We start from the raw sequence: 23,610 nt of genomic DNA on the forward strand, positions 1-23,610 counted from the left end.
AATCTGAGCCGTCCGCTGGAGAAAATCTGAATGTGACAGTATCAAAACACATGTCTCTTTGTCACTGAGACTGATAAGGTTTGGAAACCTATGGGTTGCAGCCCACGCTAAAAACCGACCTGTGGTTTATTTTTGGCTTGGTTTAGCCTAATCTGTAAGGCCAGCTCCTTGTGGCTAAATCCAAACCACAGTTCAGCCAAACCTCAGCTTATCAGGGCAAGAACTAAGTTTGCAAATGCAGCTAGATTTATTCACAAAGCCCAACAAAATGCACAAGCAGAGATCCAACTTATTTTCCAGGGCACGAGAATGCAAGAAAAGAAGCCACGGATGGAAACTACGGTAATCCAGGAGAGAAGTGACCTAGAATAAAAGAGATATTTCTTGACAATGACAACCATTAATTAACCAGTAGTTTGCCTCCAGAAGTGAGCTCTCCATCACTGGAGGCTTTTAAGAAGAGATTGGATAACTATTTGTCTGAAATGGTATAGGGTCTCCCCGCTTGAGAAGGGGGTTGGACTGGATGACCTCCAAGGTCCCTTCCAACTCGGTAATTAGTTTTGATAGGGCAGATAAAAAAAAAAAGGTTGGCAGCTGTTCAGAAGGAAAGAGGAAGGTTTAACGCTTAGGATCTGTCTTTTGTGATGTCACAAAGACAGAGAATATTAGCATCCATTAGGGGCAAAACTCCATAGCTGGTTCCATTTGGATGGCTCTTAGTCAACACTCTCCACCTTAATCCAGTCCCACATTTAATTCCTTTATATAAAAAAGCTGAAAAAGAAAAAGAAAAAATTAAGAGAGCTTTGCTATTCCATTGGAACAAGAGAGGATTGGGACCGGCGAGTAAGTATCCCTTGTGTTTAAGTGTACACATCATAATTAAAAGGAAATTTGTCTCGTGGTGGTAGTGTGCGCATTGCTGGGTCATCAAAATCTGTGCAAATCGTCAGCTCCTCTTCCAAATTGGTTTGCTTCCCTGGTTTGTGTTATTTTTCTTCTCCCAAACGTAAATTTCAGTGCCTACCTCCTTTAAAGTGAAGGGTTTCTATGTATTTATTGATTTTGCAATGAGTTCGATCTTTTTTTCTATTGTGAAAAAGACCCCACATTCAGGCCCCAATCTTCCTTGAGCCCCTCTTTGAGGGCACCAAGCCACGAATCTTGGTTTATCACTGTCAACAGGGCCACTCACACCCAATCCTACACAATTCCATAAATATTTAGAAATCCCTCTGACAAGCTACCAATTTCTCTCTTCTCTCTTGAAACCAAACGATAGCTTTGCCCCCTAAAACAATTATCATCTATAATTTATCATCTTCGATAGAACATTTTTTTACTCCTCCACCGCCTCTCCCTTCCATCTGTGCAGCCGAAAATGATCACATTCATTTCTGGAAAAAAAAATGTCTGGCTGGCATTTGCAAAGATGGAACAGGGGAAAAAACAAACCTCTCGTAATATTCAAATGAAAACTGCATTGTCTTTGACCAGGGCCAGAAACAACACACGACTCATTGGAAATTTTAAAAATAACAAAAAACTAAAAGGGGCTCGTTACACAACGAAGCTCTTTCCAGAAAATATGATGATTATTCCTTTGCACTCCTTTCCCCTTTCTCTGACCTGGCCAGTTGATTTTTATTTTTCCATTTGGAGAATGGATGTTTTCAAAATGCATAATTTTTAAAAAGGGTGGGGTTGATTGGTGTGCTTTGCATCTCAAAGAAGGAACGGGGTGTCCCAGTTAGAAAGCAGGTTTAAATTGGGCATAAACGAGGGTAGTTTGGGGGTTTGGTTTCCTGGATGTTTCCCCTGGGTTTTGAACCTTGACAATCCTTCAGGGTAAGAGGCTGTTAGGACCCTCCACACTAGTAAATTGAAATAAATAGAACAAACTTTTTTAAAAAAATGCATAATTTGAGTTTAGGGAAAGGGAGTTTTGCTTGGTAAGACTCAATCTCTACTCCAGTCCAAACTACAGGTAATCCTTGATTTACAACTATTGGTTTAGTGACCGAAGTTTAGAATGACATTGAAAAAAGTGACTTATGACCCCTTTTTTCACACTTACGACCGTTGTAGCATCCCCATGGTCCTATGATCAAAATTCAGATGCTCGCAGACCTATTTATGTCCCAGATTAACGTGAGCCCTTTTTTTGTGACTTCCTGTCTAAGCAAAAACAATAGGGAAGCCAGGTTTATTTAACAACTATTAGGAGCTTAACGACTGCAAGGGATCCACTTAACAACGGCGGCAAAGAAGGGTCGTAAAAGAGACCAAAATTCACTGAACCATCTTGCTGAGCAGTGGAAGTTTGTGGGCTCAACTGGGATTGTAAGTTGAGGACCTCTTGTACTTTGGACCTGAGTAGATTGGGCAAGATTGTCTTCTTGCAATGACCAGCCTGGTCTTTTAGTTTAGTTTACTTTATTGTACCTTGCACCTCGTACAATGAAATTAAATACCATCTTCGATGTACATTATGACTATGAAAATAAACACAAACACACACATCCTTAGTATTCTATACAAATATATACATCTATGTATTTTCTCCTGAAAATATCGGTGCAGCCCTGAACTTTAAGCCCTTACCTAATGCAAGACAGGCAATCAAAATGTGGATTATCACCCATTTGGGACTGTATTACAACAGACAGGAGGAATGGACTTTAAGCCCTGTGGAAATAAGGCTGAGGGAATAAAGATTTGCAGGATCCAATCTGGGTTGGTCCCTGGGATGAGAGATTTATTCTTCTAAACTCACAGATTCATTCTGTCTCCAGCATGCTTGCACTGGGCTGTTGTATGCATGGTAAATTTATATGGTGCCTGGTGTTAAAAGTGGCTTTTAGTTTTTAATTGTGGTGTTGATAGCCAGCTATTAAGTTGTTCATTGTTGTTTCCTTGGCTCCTAAGCACTTGGTAAACAGGTGATAAATCAGCATTCTTGCACCCGTGTCCTGATCGTTTCTCTGGCTATTTTTGTCCCTGCTCGGCCAACAATATGAAAAAGTTGTCTCTCCCCCCACCCCCGCCCAAAGAAATTAAAGTTATCCAACTTTGCATCTAGAAAGCTACCCCCTCAGGTAATGAGGGACCCTGATGCCTTTTCCTTCAAGGGAAGGGGTCGTTGCATAACTGCCAGCCAAGAGGGGATTGTAGCACCTGGAGGGAGCTGTCAGGATGCTTCCTTTGCCTGCTCATCAGGTTTGCAAGACGGGCTTTTAAGGAGATCTTCTCCAAAAGCTCATAATATGCCTGCGGCCATGTTGGGTTTGTTTTTTTTTTGGCTTGTTCTTCAAAGCGGCAGAATGTACAGAGATCAAACCCAGGGCCCCTAAAGGCATTTCCTAATCCTGCAAAATCCAGTTGGGTAAATAGTCCTTGAAAATTGCTGACTGAGAAATGCCAGCAATTCAGGCCAGCTCCCAGATTGCCCGGGAGACCCAAAAAAAAAAAAAAAAGGCGGAGAATATCGAGGCTCCCAAGTTGCATCAGGAAAGGTAAACACCTGTGTCTTTCTCAACCTTGGCAACTTAGATTTCAAGGCCCAGAATCCCCCACCCACCCAACCAGACCCTTCGGTTTTAATTTTGTTTGTTTTTTTCCAACTTGACCTCGAAAAAGACACAGCACAAAAAGAAAGAGGACTGAGGAGGGAAGAAGAGAAAAATTCCCTGGGAGCCTGCTGGCTGAGGAATTCTGGGAGTTAAACTCCACAAGTTGCCATGATAATAGAAGAGAAGAGAAGAGAGGAGAGGAGAGGAGGAGAGAGGAGAGGAGGGAGGGAGGGAGAGGAGAGAAGAAAAAGAGAGGAGAGGAGGAGAGAAGAGGAGACGAGAGAAGAGAAGAGAAGAGAAGAGAAGAGAGAGAGGAGAGGAGAGGAGAGGAGAGGAGAGGAGAGGAGAGAAGAGAAGAGAAGAAAGAAGAGAAGGAGAGAGAGGGAGGAGAGAGAGAGGAGAGAGGGAGGGAGAGGAGAGGAGAGGAGAGGAGAGAGAGAGGAGAGGAGGAGAGGAGAGGAGAGGAGAGAGAGAGAGAGAGAGGAGAGAGGGAGGAGAGGAGAGGAGAGGAGAGGAGAAAACAAAAGAGAGAAGAGGAGAGGAGAGAAGAGAAGAAAGGAGAGGAGAGGAGAGAAGAAAGGAGAGGAGAGGAGGAGGAGAGAAGAGAGAAGAGAAGAGAGAAGAGAAGAGAAGAGAAGAGAAGAGAAGAGAAGAGAAGAGAAGAGAAGAGAAGAAGGTGCCCCCCCTGAATTTATGATCATAAAAAAAAATCCTTGGAATGTGCAGAAATGGACATGAAACTCAGACATAAAGAGGAGTCAGAATGCTGTGAAATTTGGAACTTGTGGTATAGTTGGTTGGAAGACAGACAAGAAAGGAATAAAAAGTCCAATAAAAGGATATGATAGAAATTGGTAATATGATATGTAAATTTATTCGTGATACACAATTAGAATGAAACTTTGTATTATATTTAAATAAGTGAATGAACATTTGATACAAACGCGGGAGTTGGTCAATTAGAGTGAACATTGTATTTGCCTATCTTGCGACAAATGGAATTTCCTGATTTTATTCTATGTACATAAATCTATTTAATAAGGTATTTTTAAAATTTAAAAACAGAAAAAAAAGAAAGAAAACCAAAAATTGAATATTCTCCTTTTTGCAGTGTTTCAAGTCTCCAGGCTCAAATTGTTTGTTTTTCTTCTGTAAAGTGGAGAATTCCCTGAAGAGATAGAAGGAATCTCTTAATGGGAAAAATAGACACCCAGAATGGTCCATACTGGTTTGAGCTTTTCAAACATGTCAACGATAGCCATCTCTCAAATTTCCCCCTATTTCCAGACACCCAAAAGACCTTATATAAGTGGTTCTTTGACTTACAACCATTTGTTTACCGATGGCGGCTACCTCAGCCCTAAAAAAAGGGTGACTTATGACCATTTTTCGCACTTACGACCATGGCATATGGTCCAAATTTGGATGCTCGGCATCCATTTACAATGGTTGCAACGTCCCGTGATTCAAAACGAGGAAGCCCAATTCAACTTCCTAACCGGGTTCCTAACTTAACCAGGGCAGCGATCCACTTAACGGCGGTGGAGAAGAAAGGCGGTTAAAACGGGTCAAAAACTCACCCAAGATCCATCTCACTTGGCGGTGGAAATTGGGGGGCTCCGTCGCGGTTTCGCATCGAGGGTTACCTGTGATTTATTTCCCCCCCGCTCCCCCCCAAAAAATCCATGTGAATTTCTCAAATGCTTCTGGCTATTATTGCGGAGTTCTTCCCACTGGCTTTTAAGAAGGCCTCTGCAAGCATCTGCCTTTTAGCTTGGCATAAGGCATTAACTTCAAGGTATATAAAACATTAATGCTTGCAGGATTCAATCTAGCCAATCAAAGGAAATGGAGGAGGCAGTGGGTGATAACCTAACGATTGAGGGGGAAAAAAACCCAGCCTGTTTCACCTGACAGTTCCCACCTGTCTCGGCCACAGTTTTGTGGTCTTTTCTGCTGGGTCTATTAGAAACAGCCCTGCCTCTCCCCAATCCGCAATATAATTTATACTTTCTCACTCAGCAAAAGGGAAAACAGAATATCTGCTATTCTTTTGGCAGGGGGGGGGAAAAAAGAAGCTGGTTGAAGCCAATTATTATTTACCTTTTCGGAGAGTCGACAAAAACCAGCGGATCCGCCTTTCGGGGGAATCACAGAATCATGAGGACTAGCATCTGGGTGCTCCAATTTTGCTTTCTACACCTAAGCTCTTCTGGAATCTTGGACTGGACGTATCACGGTAAGGAGTGGGGGGTGGGGAGAAGGAAAGGAGAGAGCAGATTAAATACCTTTTGCTTTTAACTCTATTGTAGGGTTGCAAATTTGTGTAACGTGGTTACATGTCAGTTTCCCCAGACTGGAACTGCAATCCTAGCTACTTCCCAGTTACTCTAGAATCTTGTGGTTGGTCTCGTGGTTAAGGCACCCAGCTAGAAAATAGAAGACCGTGAGTTCAAGTCCTGCCTTTGGCATGAAAAAAAAAAAAACATCTGAGTGACTTTGGGCCACTCTCTCTCTTTCCCTCACCTCACAGGGTGGTAATTGTGAAGAAACACTACAAATATTTCCTCATGGTAACAAAAATTAAAATGGGGAAATGGGAGGAAAAGACGTGGATATAAGTTTGCTGCCGTGAATTATTTGTAAAGATAAAGGCAGGATAGAAATAAGAAAAAATACTTCCAACTATCTCCTGGGCAGGAATTGTAATTCAAACATGGCTCAAGACAGAGGAACAATTTGGGAAAACCTAGGGGCTTGCCCCCCCCCCCAAAAAAAACCCAAAGGCATTGTTGTATTGTTGGTCCTGTTTGCAAACAACAAAAATGTGTGAACTCTTTATGCTGTTCTGTTGGTCGAACAATCGGAGCGAAAATTAAGTTACCAGAGCTGAGATTCAGACTGCGCAGAATAATATTTAAGAATAATTCCATTAGATCTCCACTCTGTGAGTCCTAAGGGTCAGTTTTCCTGCTGGGGAGGAATTAGGAATTGCCCAGCAGACCTGGAGTGGACCAGACCTACAGGTGGGGTTTGGCATCCTGTTAGCTCACCTGTGCATATCTCCCCCAAAAATATATCCCCAAACTGCAGCTCCCTTGGCTTTTAAAATCTAGCAAAACCTCTTTTGAACAGCCTTTACCACACCTGCACCCCTTTCAAACCAGGTAAGTTTTTATTTATTTTTTATTTATTTGATTTGCCAATTGTTTACAAGATAATAAGTATAAATGTATACATAGTTGTGAATACATGAAATGGGTACATATAAGAAAAATAAAAGAATAAGAGAAACAATAGGACAGGGACGGTAGGCACGTTGGTGCGCTTATGCACGCCCCTACAGACCTCTTAGGAAAGGGGTGAGGTCAATAGTAGACAGTCTAAGGTTAAAGTTTTTGGGGTTTGGGGAAGAAACTACAGAGTCGGGTAGAGTATTCCAGACATTGACCACTCTATTGCTGAAGTCGTATTTCCTGCAATCAAGTTTGGTGCGGTTTACTTTGAGTTTGTATCTATTGTGTGCTCTTGTGTTGTTATGGTTGAAGCTGAAGTATTCATTGACAGGTAGGACATTGCAATGTATGATTTTGTATACCATGCTTAAGTCAGACCGAAGACGGCGTAATTCAAGGTTTTCAAGTTCTAGAATTTCAAGTCTGGTGGCATAAGGTATTCTACAACGAGTAGAGGAGTGGAGAACTCTTCTTGTGAAATATTTCTGGACTTTCTCAATTGTGCTAATATCAGATATGTAGTGTGGGTTCCAGACTGATGAACTGTATTCGAGTATTGGTCTAGCAAATGTTTTGTATGCTCTGGTTAGTAGTGTGATATTACCAGAGAAAAAGCTACGTAGGATTAGGTTAACAACTCTTAATGCCTTTTTGGCTATGTAGTTGCAGTGGGCTCTAGCACTTAGATCATTAGAGGTGAGTATTCCAAGGTCCTTTACAGAGCTTGAGTCATCAACAAGATCTTGACTATTCAGCTTGTATTTTATTTTCTGATTTTTTTGCCAATATGTAAGACAGAGCATTTATTTGTTGAGATTTGAAGTTGCCATTTGTTTGACCACTCTGATACATAGTCAAGATCTTTTTGTAGGGTAGCAGTATTGTCTGTGGTATTGAACAGCTTTACATCATCAGCGAAGAGAACACAGTTGCTCTTAGTATGATCACAGAGGTCATTTATGTAGAGTATGAAGAGAGTTGGTCCTAGAACACTGCCTTGGGGAACACCACTATTGACAGGTACTGGATTTGATAGTACGCTCCCGATTTTGACCATTTGTTGTCTGTTTGACAGGAATGCTTCTATCCAGTTATTCAGTTGTCCAGAGATACCATAGGATTTTATTTTTAGGAGTAGTTTGTCGTGTACCACTGAATCAAAGGCTTTACAGAAGTCTATGTAGATTGCGTCTATTGCTTTGCCCTGGTCGGGTTGTGTCGTCCATATGTTTTTGCAGTGTAAGAGTTGCAGATTACAGGATAGTTTTTTTCTGAAACCAAATTGTTTATTGGAGAGTAGGTTATTTGTCTCTAAGTGAAGGATGATGGATTGGTTAATAATTGATTCCATGACTTTACAGGTGACGCAGCATAAGGAGATTGGCCTGTAATTTTCAACTAGGCTTGGGTCTCCCTTTTTGAAGATGGGGATGACTGTGGCTTGTGACCATAGGTTAGGCAAGTTCCTTCCACCTGCCCTCCCCATTAAACATTTTTTTAAAAAACCTCTAGGATTAATTTTGAGGGGGGTCTCTTCAGACGCCCACATTCTTGGCAGGTCTCCCAAGGTGGAGAGGTCGTTTGAAACAAAAGGAGTGGGGAGAAAAAAAAATGCGGATAGAAATTCCCAGTCGAGCAGAAACTCAAAAGGACGAGCTTGTGTCGGTGCGCTTTTTGTTTTGTCTTCCTGTCAAATCCCAAAGAAAAACGAAAAACATGTTTTGCAACGTTGCTCCTTCTTTTAGAGGGAGAAACAGAGGCAAATAACAATAAATCTTGTTCTATTTGCTGTGGGAATTCTCTGTGCCATCCATAAAGCCAGCCAAAGGATGATGCCTCTGGGACATTAATATGGAAGGAGGTTAAATCTGCTTTTAATTTTTTTACATATATATTAAAAAAAAGTTCAAAGGAGAAACTTTTTTCAGAGGAGAAAATTTTTTTTCCTCGGAGTGGCTCCTTGGAGATATTTTGTTCCGGTAAACTTTATCTTACGTTGTTGCCCTTTAATAAGAATGGATCGATACCTCTTAACTTCTAATGGCCAAGAAGCTACCCTAAAAATTAGGGAGAGCGCCAAAAAAGATTTTTGGATGGATCACAAACAGAGCTGGGAACTTAGAGAGTGGGTGAAACGCAAAGGGAGCGCTTAAGAGGCTGAAGAATTATTTCAAGGCTAAAAATAAGTTTATTATAGCCAAGAAAGAGCCTTTATCGCCTAGAAATTATCTCAAAATTTCTTCCATCACAACTTTTCCCAGAAAGGAATATTTCCCAGCGCTTGCCACGACCCACTGTAGGGGTTTGAGTTTCATTAATAGGCATTTAATTACCCAACTAAGTAACATCAGTGTTAGAAGGGAAGGGTGTTTGTGGAGAGGAGGAGGAGGAGGAGGAGGAGGAGGAGGACTATAGGGTCCTTGATGCTCTCTGAGCTTGGTTGTTTTCTTGCAGACGTTTCATTACCCAACTACGTAACATCATCAGTGCTTAAAAAAGAGAGCGGGGTCTGTCAAAGCCTTACTTTCTTGTAGCACTGACAATGTTTTACCTAGTTTGGGTAATGCAAGAAAACAACCAAGATAAGAGAGCACTAAGGACCCCATAGTCATCGTCTTCTCTGTGAACTCCACTCCCTTGTAGCACTGATGATGTTACCTAGTTGGGTAATGAAACATCTGCAGAAAAACCCACCAAGTTCAGAGAGTGCCAAGGACCTCACGATATATCTTCGATTTCATTTCGTAAACGATAAGGAAAAGATTATTGCAGGAGACATGAATTTGCAGGTTTTTTTTTCTTTAAAGAAGAAGCCGGAAGATCAAACTTCTAAACAGTTTTTTTTGACAGTGAGAACAATCAACCCATGGAACAGAAGTTGCCTTTGGGAGTTGTGGGCGCTTCATCACTTGAGAATTTCAAGAAGAGATTGGACTGCCCCATTTGTCAGAAATGGTGCAGGGTCTCCTGCTTGGGCAGGGGGTTGGACTAGATGACCTACAAGGTCCCTTCCAACTCTGTTAATCCGAATAGGTTTTCAACTGAAGGAAGGCACATTATATGGTTTTTTGTCTTCTTCTCTCCTCCTCCCCCTCTTTCCATCCATGTCACCCCTTTCCCATTTAAATCAACCTTAAGTTTAAATTTAAATCAAATTAGCTCTACTAACTAACCTTCCAGGCCATCTGCTAGCTGTCCTGCTTGCTTGCAGGACTCAAGAGGGGTCTTTGGGTTTCTGTGGTACGCCTTATCTGACAGCATTTTTTCTCTTCCTCCCCGGCCCAATCCAAGGGGAACACAACGAAGATGAGTGGGGAACGTACTTCGAACACTGCCTGGGGAAACTGCAATCCCCCATCAATATTCAGAGGTCAAAAGTTAGATTTAATCCAGATCTGGAACCGCTGCAGCTCCAGGGTTATGGATACCGCCGTGACGCATTCAAGATGACCAACAATGGCCATTCAGGTGAATATTTAATTTGGTTTGTTTTCTTGGCTGACCCTTCCTTCCTTCCTTCTTCCCTTCCCTCCTTCCCATTCCTTCCTTCCTTCCTTCCTTTTTCTTCCCTTCCCTTTTCTTCTCCTCCCTCCATCCCTTCCTCCCTCCCTCCCTTCTTTCCAGACCTCCTTCTTTGCAGACTTCCTTCCTTCTTATTGGCCAAGTGTGATTGGACACACAAGAAATTTGTCTTGGTGCAAATGCTCTCAGTGTACATAGAATAGAATAGAATAAGAACAGAACAGAACAGAGCAGAACAGAGCAGAGCAGAGCAGAGCAGAACAGAACAGAACAGAACAGAACAGAACAGAACAGAACAGAACAGAATAGAATAGAATAGAATAGAATTCTTTATTGGCCAAGTGCGATTGGACACACAAGGAATTTGTCTCGGGTGCAAATGCTCTCAGTGTCCATAAAAGAAAAGAGACATTCGTCAAGAGTCAAGAATCAACAGGTACAACCCTTAATAATAGTCATAGGGTACAATAAGCAATGGCCAGCCAAGCCGCAGGGTTTCTTTCTTTAAATACGCCTTCCAACCTTGCCATTTGCCTGTGCTTTCAAGAATCAGACACCGAAAGACAGCAATCAGGGGCAATAAAAGCTGAATAAGTAACAGTTGGTGGTCGCTTAAAGTTTCAGAGGCAACCCACACAGCCTTAGCTCTCCAAAGCTTGTGGGTTTAAGTCCATTTTACCAGCTAGATGAGAAGGTATCAGAGTGGCTGTGTGTAAAATTTCCAGATGAGGGTCATCGCAGAGACAACTTCAATAGGTGATGACCAGGGACTTCTTGGTGGTGATCCCTGTCCTATAGCAATGCCCCTTTCTCCCCCCACACCCAATTGCAAAATGCTAAGTCCAGCGCTGGTATGTTTTTAGACTTTGAATGACATCTTTTTTTGGTAAGCCAGTTTACAACCATTGCATTTAGTCCACGGCTTCCCACCATTTCGTTTAGTGACTGTTCAAAGCAGAGGTGGTATTCAGCCAGTTCTGACCAGTTCTGGAGAATGGGTAATGTGTCAACTCATAAAATATTTCTATGGTCTTTTTAGAGTTGCCAACAGAAAGGGAGGGGTAGAGCAGTGCAGCTGCTTGCAAACCGAAAGTGCATTCCATAAATGTTTTTAAAGATAGTAACTAGGTGAACCGAAGTTTCTGCAGGGCAAAATTCTAACTGGAGAGCCTGATTGATGACTCTGGGCTAGGGATGTGTCCCATTGGAGAATTTGAATTATGATACACCCAGGGGGGAGGGGGGAAAACCAGGGTCAAGGGTGACAATGAATTGTGTGTCTCAGAGTCGGCTACACCCAGGCAGTGCCGGACATGTTTACTCCCAATAAATCCTTTTGAAGTTTTGAAAGTTTGGCTCAGGACTCATGATTTAATTGGGGGTAACTGCCGGAATCCTGACAGGTAGCAGAAATGTTGAGTAATTTGGAGAACCGGCCAATACCGCCTCTGACAGGCCCCGCCCCCTTCTCTTCTCTGCCTCCCATCGAGTCCCAGCTGATTGGCTGGGTCTTCTTTGGTTGCCCTGCACAGGAGAATGGAGCTGAAAAGCAGGTTAGTGGGGTGGGGAGGGAAGGGATTTTGCAATATCCTTCCCCTGTCACGCCCACCAATCCATGCCCACCAAGCTACACCCACCAAGCTACATCCACCAAGCCATGCCATGCCACTCCCACAGCGGCACCGGAAAAATGGTTACTTACGACCAGTTTCACACACCTGTGTCGAAATACAGGCAGTCTCCAACTTACAACGGTTCATTTAGTGACCGAAGTCGCAACAGCCCTGGAAAAAAAAAGTGACTTATGACCTTTTTCCACACTTACGACCTTTGTAGCGTCCCCAGGGGAGGTCATGTGATCAAAATTCAGATGTTTGGCAACTGGCTCATACTTACGACCGTCGCAGTGTCCTGGGGAGGATCATTGGATCCCTGGATGTGACTTTCTGACAAGCCAAATCAATGCGCAAGCCAGATTCATTTAACGACCAGGTGGCTAACTTAACCGCTTGCAGCGATTCAGTTAATGATGGTGGCAAGGAAAAAAAGTCATAAAGGGAGACAAAACTCCCTTAGCCTCCTGGCTTAGCCATACAAATCCTGGTCGCAACTGAGGTTGTAACTCAAGGACTACCAGTACAACGAAAACAGGGACAGGATTTTTATGATGAGATACATCTACAATTCATTGTCAACATCCCCCAAGAAGGTTACATGCTGGCTTGTCCACATTCACTAAAACAGAAGCTTCCCAAACTTTTTAGAGAGTTTTCTGGAGCAGTCAAATTGCATTTTTCTTTCTCTTCAAGGCTCCCAAACCTCACCTCATATTTCTAAGAACAGGGCAGTGTTTTTAACTTCCCAATTCACACTAAGCATACCTGACTTTAAACCTGTCTGAAGACTGGGCTATGCAAAAGGCAGCTAAAACAGAGCCCTGTTTTCAACAGGGTTAAAATTGGGGTGCAACACCCATTTTAAACCCTGCAGGAAGCCTTCCAGGTCTATCAGAAGCCTGTTAAAAAGAAAATCAGCAGAATGTTAATTTGCAAACTAAGTCAGGCTGTTACCTTTTTTTTTTTTTTTAATTGCATGCGGCTCCTGTCATTATCCATTCTGATTTCTGCTGCCGTCATCATTTTCTTTATGCCCGTCCACATTCTATCTGGCTAATTTTTGTGCTGATTTTTCTCAATCCACCGGTGGACTCGCCAGAAACAACAGAGGGTAAGGCGGACGGTTTGTACAAATGCACGAGGCATTAAAAAGAGAGAGAGAGAGAGAGAGACAGAAATAAACAACAAAAGCACAGATCCGACATTACGGATGAATGGCGATATTGCTAGAATTTGAGACGATTACAGAATGCCCAGCGCCCAGCCAACCCGTATTTTTTTAACTTGCTGATCTACTCTAAAACCAGGAAGGCTTTCATTTTCAAAAAGCAGGCTTAGAAAAGGAGAGAATTGGAGTGGGGTGGGCCTTTGGCATGGAAAATATATAACTGGACCTGCGGCAGAGAGAAAGGATGGATGAGAGATCCACTAAGAAATTCCAGAGCTGGGGGTTCAAATGTGAGTTTTGCTGTAATAAACTGGGTTCCCAACTGAATGGAAAAGTTCAGGAATTACCAGGAGAGCTGAGGTCAGAGAGACTTCCCTTGTTCCCCTAAAAATATGACCTACCCTGAAAGTAAGTCCCAGCTGCCGCTCAAATTACTTTTCGCCTCTGGTATGTTTAAAGATTAAAAATGAGCAGAATTGTGCTATTTGGGGGCTGGAATAATTTTTGTCCTTTTTCTACCGTTTTCCCAAAAATACGACCTACCCTGAAAGTAAGCTTTTTGGTGGCAAAAAAATTATAAGACAGGGTCTTATTTTTGAAGAAATATGGTAGTGACTGTTCAGTGATAGCGGCAATGAAAAAATGGCTTACAACCTCATACCTTATGACCATTACAGCCTCCCCATGTCACATGATCGAAATCTGGGTGGGTGGGTGGTAGCCGGCACGGTACTATGACGATTGCACTGTCCCAGGGTCACGTAATTACCGTTTGCCACTTTCCCAGATGGCTTCCGGCAAGCAAAAGACCATGGGAGAAGGCAGATTTGCTTAATGACCCCATGATTCACTTAACAACTGTGCCAAAAACGGCCCCAAAAGGTCACAGGGCACGAGCCACTTAAGAACTGCCTTGGCTTAGCAACAGAAATGGGCTCAATTGTGGTTGTAAGTTGAGGACTATCCATAGTTGAAGAACTGGATATTCTTGTCCAAGGCTACCAGCCTTTGAGGGAGAGTGTGATGACCCAGGGTGGCATACAAAACAAACACAATCACAGAAAACAGATGAAGCCCCTTTTATTCTTTCACTTTGCTTCCAAGCTCTGAATACCTTTGACGGAAGACCAAAAAAACTCCCACACAAACAGTTACAAGAAGGAGGAAAAAAGCAACACAAACCAGGCGAGATAAGGGCTGGAGCCTGAGGATGTCCACAGATAACAGAACACACACTGGGAAGGATGCCAAACTCAGAGAGGAACCATAAACTAGAGATATTTCCATGCTTTGTTTCCAGCGTTCGCCCATACGCAGTTCCGTCCTCTTGTTCAGTTGTCACAGCTGCAGCCCATGAAGAGGATCAAGGCCCTCTCCTCCCGAGTAGACCACGTCTCTCCCTTATCCTCTCCTCCCTGCGTGCCCTAGGATGAAGAGGGGATGGGCCTGGGTCCTCCTCTGACTGCCCAGCCGGCCTCTGCCCTTCCCCAGCCTCCTCCACAACCTCCGGAGCCACACTTTTACTCCCTGTCGGCTGTTCCTCGTCAGTCTCCACTAGGGGCATGACAGAGACCTTCACCACCGTGTGGGCCCCCGTGCCATTTTTTTAACCCTGTTCTTTTGACTGGTATATGATCTTTTCACACAAGAGAAAGTTTGGCACCAATGAGAATTACTATTGTATGTTGTGTTGTTGTTGTTGCTTTGTCTTCCTTCTCACTCTGCAAAAACTCGATAAAGCCGCTGAACTAACAGCCCCAATTTAACCTGGGTTCTCCTGCAATTATACAACTATTTGGATAATTGTAGCTTCAGTAAGCAAATTTGACTTTGTGTGTGTGTGTGTGTGTATTTGTGTGCGTGGTGCGAGAGTCACAACCTGCAAAAGAAAACTGCTTTTGTGCCTGGATCTTAAGTCAGGAGCCGATCTTGTTCAGAAAATATTGAAATGTAAAAAAAGGATGTATATTTTGCAAAAAGAAGACCTTTCAATGTTGCCGTGACTTGAACTCGTTTCCTCTTATTCTGGCAGGTTGTCAATGGGTGGGGGGGACTCCGGGGAAAGGAGGAGGATGAGAAATCTTTTTGAAATACAAGTATTTCTCAACTTACGACCAAATTGAGCCCAACATTTTTGTTGTTTTAAGTGAGATATTTGTTAAATGATTTTTGCCCCATTTTGCAACTTTTCTTGCCACCGTTGCTAAGTGAATCATTGCAATCATTAAGCTAGTAACGTGGTTGTTAAGTAAATCTGGCTTCCCCACTGACTTTGCTCGTCGGATGCCCGCAAAAGGGGTTCACAGTGAGACGCAGCAACGGTCATAAGTATGAACCGGTTGGCAAGCGTCAGAATTGTGCTCCCACGACCATGGGGACGCTACGAAAGTGGTAAGTGTGAAAAAAAACGGTTCTAACTCGCTTTTTTCAATGCCACTGTAACTTTGGAAAAGTCACTAAATGAACTGTTGTAATTCGAGGACCACCTGTAGTAGAAAAATAGTTAAGGAAGAAGTAAAACAGTGCTAACTTGCTTCCTGCAGGGGACTTAAAACTCTCTTTGATTGATCAAATTTCTGGCTTAAGTCGTCAGTCACGTTTTTGCAGTGCCACTGTAATTTTGGAAAAGTTGTTAAAATGAATGGTTGTAAATCAAGGACTACCTGAATGGCCCTCCTTTCCTTGCCCACTTTCCAGTTGTCATACACCTTCCTTCGTCCATGAAGATTATAAAAGGCCTCCCCGGGAAATTCACAGCCATCCAGCTTCACCTTCACTGGGGCGGTACGGAGAAAGAGAACAGCGGATCCGAACACACGATCGACGGGTTGCGATATATGGCCGAGGTAGATCACTGTTTGTTTCCACTTGGGGAATAAGAGGAGGAGGGGGAAAAGAGAGGGAGGGGCATCATAAATCTTAACGCAAATATTTAAGTTTATTTTTATTTTTAAAAAATGTTTTTTTTAATATACAAAAAATCCATTCCATTTCAACGTGCATTGATTAGATACATATTTCAAATTACTTATCCATTATTAATAATATTCTTCTTATTCATCCTAACAATAATCTCACTCCCACATACATAGTGTAAGTACAATCTATTATATCTATTGCATTAATTCCTCTTATTACTTTATAGATACGTCTAATAATCCCTTTTAGTTTGTTCTATTTTCTATCCATTGGTAAAACAAATCCCATACCATGTAATATTCAGATTCTTCTTTTTCTTTAATTTCTAGTGTCAATCTATTCATTTCTGCACGTTCAAATATTTTTTTTCAATTATTTTTCCCTCTGTTGGTATCTTATCACTCTTCCAGTTTTGGGCAAATACAATTCTAGCCGCTGTTAAAACATGTATAATTAAATAAGTTTTTCTTTACTATAGCCTTCTGGTATACCACTCCTAGTAAAAATATTTCAGGCTTCAAATCTATGTGGTATTTGATCATTTTCTCCAACCATGTACGTATCTTAGTCCGATACCTTTCAGCTTCTGTGCAAGTCCCACCACATATGATAATATGTTCCTGGTATTTGATGGCATTTCCAGCATTTAATTGATTTATCTTTAAACATTTTCGCTAATTTTGCTGGCACTAGATGCCATCTATAAAACATCTTGTACAAATTATATGCTGTCGATATTATCAGTTTATAAGTCCTATCCCACAGTTTCTGCCACTTATCTAATTCTATAGCATACCCAAAAAAAATTTGCCCAAGCTATCATCATTTCTTTAACTTGTTCCTAAGTTTACTTTACTGTCATTGCCCCTCGTACAACGAAATTCATGAATTAGTGAATATGGTCCCTAAATGAACTGTTGTAAGTCGAGGTACAAGGACTATTTGCATTACAGCAGTCCTTGATTTATTTGTTAAACTATTTGTTTAATGACTGTTCGAAGTTTGCAAGGGCACTACAAAAATCAGGTCTTCACACTTATGACCACCGTGTGGGCCCACTTTTTCACCCATTTTTTTTCCCCGCAGCTCCACATTGTCCATTACAATTCAGAAGCTTACCCTAGTCTTGACGCAGCGAAGAATAAACCCGACGGGCTGGCTGTTTTGGCTTTTCTTTTTGTGGTAAGTACAACCATTTATGCCATGAGAGTTTAAGATGCCCACCGACGTTGGGTGGCACAGAGCCAGATCTGCTAAAAACCCTTCACAAAATGTTTTATCATTGGCATCTAGCACCATCGTGATTGGCCAAGATATATCCAAATTTGAGTCCAATATGTTGGAAGTGTAAACTAACAGCTGGTACCTTCTTTCATATGTGGTGGTTATGCCCAAGGCCAAAAAATTCTGGAATAAAATTAAAATTATCCTTTCTTAGTGAGCCCCTAGAAACCAAGAGGAACATACAGGCCAAATGTCAAGTTTGTAGACTTTACAGTTCTGGAGATTTTGTGTTGATGCATGAGTGGTATATATAGATGGCGTTGGTTGGAATACATTAATTCACTTTACAACACAATGCCATCGCACACTTTAATTTTTTGGTTGGAAAAGGTGGGCAGTATATGCTTAACTTTTTTTTAAAAGAAAAAAAATATCCTGGCATTGCAAGCAAATAGCTTCCTTTGGAAGGGACATTAAATAAATGGCTTTGTTAGGGCATCCTTCTGATTTTCAAATTAAAAGCAAGGCTTGTCATTTTCATGCAAACAACCCTGGACAATTGGGAGCCCAAAAGTCAATTTCCCAGAGAATGTCTCCCCTTGCTTGCCCTCTTCCCAACATCTGTCTGACATCTGCTTAACAAAAGGATCTCTCCAATACGGAAGGCTAAGAATTACTGTTTTGGACCCCTTGCAGCTACTTCAGGTAGCATCCAAATTGTTGTTGTGCAGTTTGAAAAAAAATTGCAAACTGGGAATTCAGCTTAATTTTCCAGCTGTTTACCTCTGTCTCAGAAAAATGGGCTTCACACACACATGTACACATTTCTTCCAGGTCCCCAAATCTGATAAATTATAATTATATTCACATCACAGCTTGTTTTAAGTGCGGCTCCTAGACAGGTTTGCTCAACCTTAAATCGTGGTTTTTAAGAGTGAGCAGCTGGGTTGCAACCTCCCGCCAAGCCACAGTTGAACAAACCACCTTGTGGCTTTGATTCAGATTAACAGAGTTGGAAGGGACCTTGTAGGTCATCTAGTCCAACCCTCCCCCCCCCCAAAGCAGGAGACCCTACACCATTTACAATCAGGGATTGTTATAAAGCTGTTTGTTTGTTTTTTAAATGCTTTAAAATTAAGAAGTGTCATTGTAGCACTTCATCCCACCTTTTAATGGCTGCCATATGATCAAATTTAGGGTTTAAAATGAACATTTTAAATTGAAAATAAAATCTTCTTGGGGATTTTAAAGTGGGGAGATGATTATTCTTCGGTTAACAGCCCTGAACCTAACACTAGAGGGCAGCAAAGCATAGGGAAATAAAAGACTGGACATATTTTTAATTTTCGAACATTTAAATTAAAAAGGAGAAGAAGGGAGAAAAGTGAAATATATGTGTGCTTCTCCTTTGAGTGTAATTCAATCCTGATGGCCGTTATTTCTGGGATGTCCCACTTGCAAAGACTCACCTGGTGGTCTCCCATCCCAAAAGCAAAACTTAACCCCATTTTTTTTTTCTTCCTTCAAGAACAGCTAGGATTTTCTAACAGGTGCCATTAAGGGCGGGCATGATTTAGGCAAATCCATTTTCCTTTGTCATGGGGAGTCGGGCAATACAGACATGTCATTATTTTAATTTTGTTTGTTTTCAGGGCAGCCATTTTGAGAACGCTTACTACAGCGACTTCATTGCCAAATTGGCCAAAATTAAGTACGCAGGTAAGGCTGGACTTGATCTTGGGCTGATGCAGAAATGCAAACACTCACCTATCAGGTTCTCCTCACTGCAGTTCCCACAATTCCTTGCCATTGGCTGCGCTGCTCAAGGGCTGATGGGAGATGAAGTCCAGAGCCACTGAATTCCATCCATGCAAGATTTTTACTTGTTTTAAGTATCCCATCTAGAAAGGAAAGGAAAAATCAAATCAATCAATGCCTATTTTTGGCCAGCCAAATAGCCATTTGCCATATTGAGGCACCCGCGAAGTGGGAAAACAGACTCTGCAAAAAAAATCAGCAGGGAAGAAACACATCGCTTCATGCAGCCTGGGCTCTGTTGGGACTACAAAGCCCAGCATTCCCAATCTCCCACCTCCAAAGGGTACCAGGTTAAGAAAGCACCTTTCTCTGTTGCTTTCCTTTTCTCCCGTGTTCCCAAACATCTCCATTTAAAGGCAATTTTAAAAACATTGTGGGATGACCCGGGGCGTGGCACAAAGGCAACACAGTCAGATAATCAATAAGAGTCCCTTTATTATCTCCAACTTTGCCCTTAATCCCCAGGTTACCTTTGGGCTGGAGAAAAAAAACTCCCAGGAACAGCCTTTGACTGCAGGAAATTAAGTCCAAAACATGATCAACACAAACTGTAACTTAAAGTCCAAACAAGCTAAACTGAAGCAATTAGTTTAGCAGGGCAGGAGCAAGAACTTCAGACTTGAAGGCAGGGCAAAACTCACACAGTTGGGAAGATGCCAGGTACACAGATAAGCCACGACTATACAAGATAAATTCACATTTGCTCCCAACAGCATGCAGCTTCCTTTTTTATACACTGTATTCTGAGCTGCAGCTAATGAAGGGAATCAGGGCCCTTTCCTCCCCCATAATCCACCCAACCCACATTGCTCCCTTCTTCGTTCCTCCCTGCGTGTCCTAGGATAAAGAAGGGGTGAGCCTGGGTCTTCCTCTGAACTCCCTCTCCCTTGTTCTACCTCTTCCCTGCTCCGCTCCCTGTCAGCTGTTCGTCTTCCTCCTCGGATTCAGACTCTGACAGGAGCACGACACATTAGTCGTTTTAGATCCATCAATGCTGCTTCATCTGATTCTGGCCTACGTTGCAAGGTCGTTGTACGCAGGGGAGTGTTCTTCTCTTCCAGGGTACTCAACCACTCTCGATAGTCTGGATATCATAGCCATGTTGCCAGAAAACCTCTCCAATTTCTACCGCTATCATGGTTCGCTGACTACTCCGCCATGTACAGAGAACGTGATATGGACTGTGTTTGACACACCTATCAAGCTGTCTTACACCCAGGCAAGCAAACATTCCCTCTTTTGGTTCCTTATATACCACCCATGCATTGAACTTAATCCTGGTTTAGGTTTATGCTGAACTCCATCATGGTTTGGATCTGAATACCATATATATATATATATGTTTTCTTCATCAGGCTTCTGTATTTTGTGTATATATATATATATATATATATATATATATATATATATATATATATATATATATATATATATATATATATATATACACATTGTGTATTTTGTGTGTGTATGTGTATATATATATATATATATATATATATATATATATATATATATATATATATATATATATATATATATTCATTCCCCTTCAAAATTTACTTCTTTGCAGATTGATCTGTTGGAAAACACCTTGTTGGACTGGAAGAACAAAACTTTGAGGAACGATTACCGTCAAATCCAGCCTCTCAACAAGAGGGTGGTCAAAGCATCCTTCTCCCCTCGGTTGTTTGAAGGTACACTGCAGGACACACACGGACACACACACGGACACACACACACACACTAAAGGGTGTCAAGTAGGATGGGCAAATCCTCTTGGATAGGACCAGCATACATTCCCAGGGCTCAGATTTTAAGATGGGAAACAGGAAGAGAATTTTAAGACTCCACCCAACTCAACCAAAGTGAGAAAACCCAGCTGGAGGATTTTTAGGGCTTTATATCGTCCCTGGATAGCCAGCCCAGGATTTTAATATAATGCTTTTTTCTGATCTCCTCCCAGGTCTGTCTCTCCGTATATGTCTATAAAAGTACAAATACAACTTATTTCTGAAGGCATGGGGTGGGCCATTAATACGATGGACAAATGGACAAAGTTTACCGAGGCGCTAAAAACTAGAACTCTCCCTTGTTTTTAGGAAGGTGTCGGCCCGAGAGCATCTCCAGTAAACTGAATAAAATACAGGCTAACCTTCGCGAGATGAAGAAATACCTTTTGGACGTCATAGGCAAACCTGGTAAGGAGCAGCTCTCTCCTTATTTGTTGACCTGAGGGCAGTTCAGACAACCTCTTCTTTCCCAACCCAGCTGGGAAATCAAGGATGCTACCTCAGCGACACCAGAAGAATTCTGGATTCTGGAAGCCAGGAGGCCAGGCTGTTTGGGTCTTGAAGGCTGTTCCTTTGTGTTGGGAGAAGGGAAGATAGTGGGAGAATTTCACAGATATTTATTTATTTAGAAATTTTATATAGCCTCCCTCCACTCACTCCCAGAAATTCTAGGCGGCTCAAGCAGTAAAAACACAAAATTCAACACACACACAAACACACACATGGTGACAGTACACAATTAAATAAGTCATTTGATGGGCTCCCTCACACTCTGGGTTGCCCAGGTCTTCTGGCACAACCATGGGTCTTCAGGGCCTTCTGAAAGAGTAAGGACCAGTCTAATTTCTGCAGGGATGATGTTCCAAAGGGAAGGAGTCACCACGGAGAAGGTCCTGGGTCTTGCCAGGTGGACCTCCTTAGGGGACGGGGCTCACAACGTTCCTTGCCTCCCTGTTCTATGGGTTGGGGGAGTGTGACCAGCCAGAGATGAGTCCTGCAGATAGGCTGGTCCCAAGGTGGCAGCTCAAGGACCACCTATGAACAAGAGGTTCTCCTGGGTTCTTCCATGGATCCAGTCAAGGGGAAACCATAAACAAAACTGGTTCCTTCCAGTTGGTTGGCCAACTCAAGGGCCCCACAAAACTGACCGGGGTCTGGTGGCTATTTTTTTTCCAGGTCACCACCAGCTGAGCTTGCAAGCCTTCCACTTCCCCTTGGAGAACACCGCCAGCTACGTGACGATCGTCCCGCTGAAGCCCATGCAACTCAAAACCTTCACCCTCTGCTTCTGGGTCCAGAACAGCAACCAGGGCCGGCAGACCGTCCTCTTTTACTCCACCCCTGAGAGCGAGAACGAGCTGGTCATCAGCGTCGGCATGGCGGTAGGGGTGTGGATCGGAGGCAAGTTCGTGCAGTTCGACCTCCACCGCCGGGCGGAAGACTGGGTCCACCACTGCGTGACTTGGGTCTCCAGCTCGGGCACCATCAACCTGTGGGTCAATGGAGCTGTGGGTACTGCCCGAAACATCCAGAAAAACTACATCGTCCAGAGCGGTGGGACGCCCATTTTGGGGAAGAGGAAGAACGCCATGTTGGATGTCTTCGCCGATGCCTTCTCTGGCTGGATGAGCCACGTCAACCTCTGGAGTTGGTTGCTGGACCAGAATGACATCCAGGAGCTCACCCTCTGCAAACACAGCCAGCAGAAAGGCGACGTCTTGGCGTGGGGAGAAACACACATGTCCCTCTTTGGCGGGGTCAGCCTAGGCCCGGACACCAGCTGTAGGTGAATCAGGGCCTTGGTTTCGAGGTCTCTGGAAGAAGAAAAAAATCCACCAGGCTTCTTTCCTTTCCCCCCAAATCTTTGCATTTGCCCGTGCTGGGACTCTTAACATCCGTGGGTATAAGAGAGGTGAACTTCAACTCCCAGAATTCCCCAGCCAGCTTTGCTTCCGGGCTTCCTTAGTTCCGGAAGCTTTGCTGGCTAGGGAATTCTGGGAGTTGAAGTCCATTCCTCTTACAGGGCGAAAAAAAACAACACCCCACTGGTGCCTAGAGTCTCTAATGCACTCCCACCCACCCCCAGGTAGGACCAAGAGACCTACTGACCCACATATGTGGTGTGAAAGACAGTCTTTTGTGCAATGTTGGGGAAATCTGGAGCTAGGTCTCAGGTCTACTCCCAAAATTGAAAGAATGGGTTGAGGGTCCATCAAAGGAAGTTGAACTCCCTCCGCCCCGACCTTTGGATTGCCCCATGTCAAGACAATGTGGGGAGGGGGTGTCAATAGTAATGGATGAACAAAAGATTGCAAACCGATCATCCAGAGAATTTGCTCCCTACCAAAAACCTGCTAATAATTTGAATTTTAAAAGCCTGCATGGCATATAAAACCTTCATTTGTGGCTTGCTGGTTGTGGGGCATCAATAAATTCTCCACCAGTTCAACCCAAGCCTTATTTTATTTCTTAAGAAATATATATATTGCACGCCATCTCCTAAATAATTCAATAATCCAATGATTCGGTATTCAGCACTGTAGTTGGAGAACACCAAACTGAATTGAAGGACATGGACAATTCTTAAATTGGAGGTTTCCCTTTTAAAAAAAAAAAATCTCAAATGTAGTTTATGCAATGGACTGTGAACCCCACACATTTGATTTATCCTTCTCAGAAGTGTAAGTATATCTCAAACAAACCCAGCTAACAACAGGATTGGAACAAACACTTTGCCTC

General features: G+C 42.8%; 1 protein-coding gene across 1 annotated transcript; it reads left to right on the forward strand.

The window, feature by feature from the left end:
* Positions 1-5,636: 5,636 nt before the first annotated feature.
* CA6 (carbonic anhydrase 6) lies at positions 5,637-23,318 on the forward strand. The gene is made up of 9 exons (XM_026688719.2): positions 5,637-5,814; positions 10,103-10,279; positions 15,815-15,963; positions 17,123-17,218; positions 18,913-18,979; positions 20,140-20,297; positions 20,652-20,775; positions 21,181-21,279; positions 22,048-23,318. Exons 1-9 carry the CDS (start codon positions 5,736-5,738, stop codon positions 22,659-22,661), a joined length of 1,563 nt encoding a protein of 520 aa, XP_026544504.1. The 5' UTR covers positions 5,637-5,735; the 3' UTR covers positions 22,662-23,318.
* The last annotated feature ends 292 nt before the right edge of the window (positions 23,319-23,610 follow it).

This window comes from Notechis scutatus, chromosome 16, assembly GCF_049901735.1.
Source record: "Notechis scutatus isolate UNSWTSFEM ecotype Mainland chromosome 16, rNotScu1.2, whole genome shotgun sequence".
NCBI lineage: Eukaryota > Metazoa > Chordata > Lepidosauria > Squamata > Elapidae > Notechis > Notechis scutatus.

Bases quoted from the DNA above. Each gene is read 5' to 3' on its own strand.
- CA6 (XM_026688719.2), top strand. From the start codon at position 5,736: ATGAGGACTAGCATCTGGGTGCTCCAATTTTGCTTTCTACACCTAAGC. The intron at 17,219-18,912 runs GTAAGTACAACC...GTTTGTTTTCAG, and splicing joins TTTTGGCTTTTCTTTTTGTG to GGCAGCCATTTTGAGAACGC. The intron at 20,298-20,651 runs GCAAGCAAACAT...ACTTCTTTGCAG, and splicing joins TCAAGCTGTCTTACACCCAG to ATTGATCTGTTGGAAAACAC.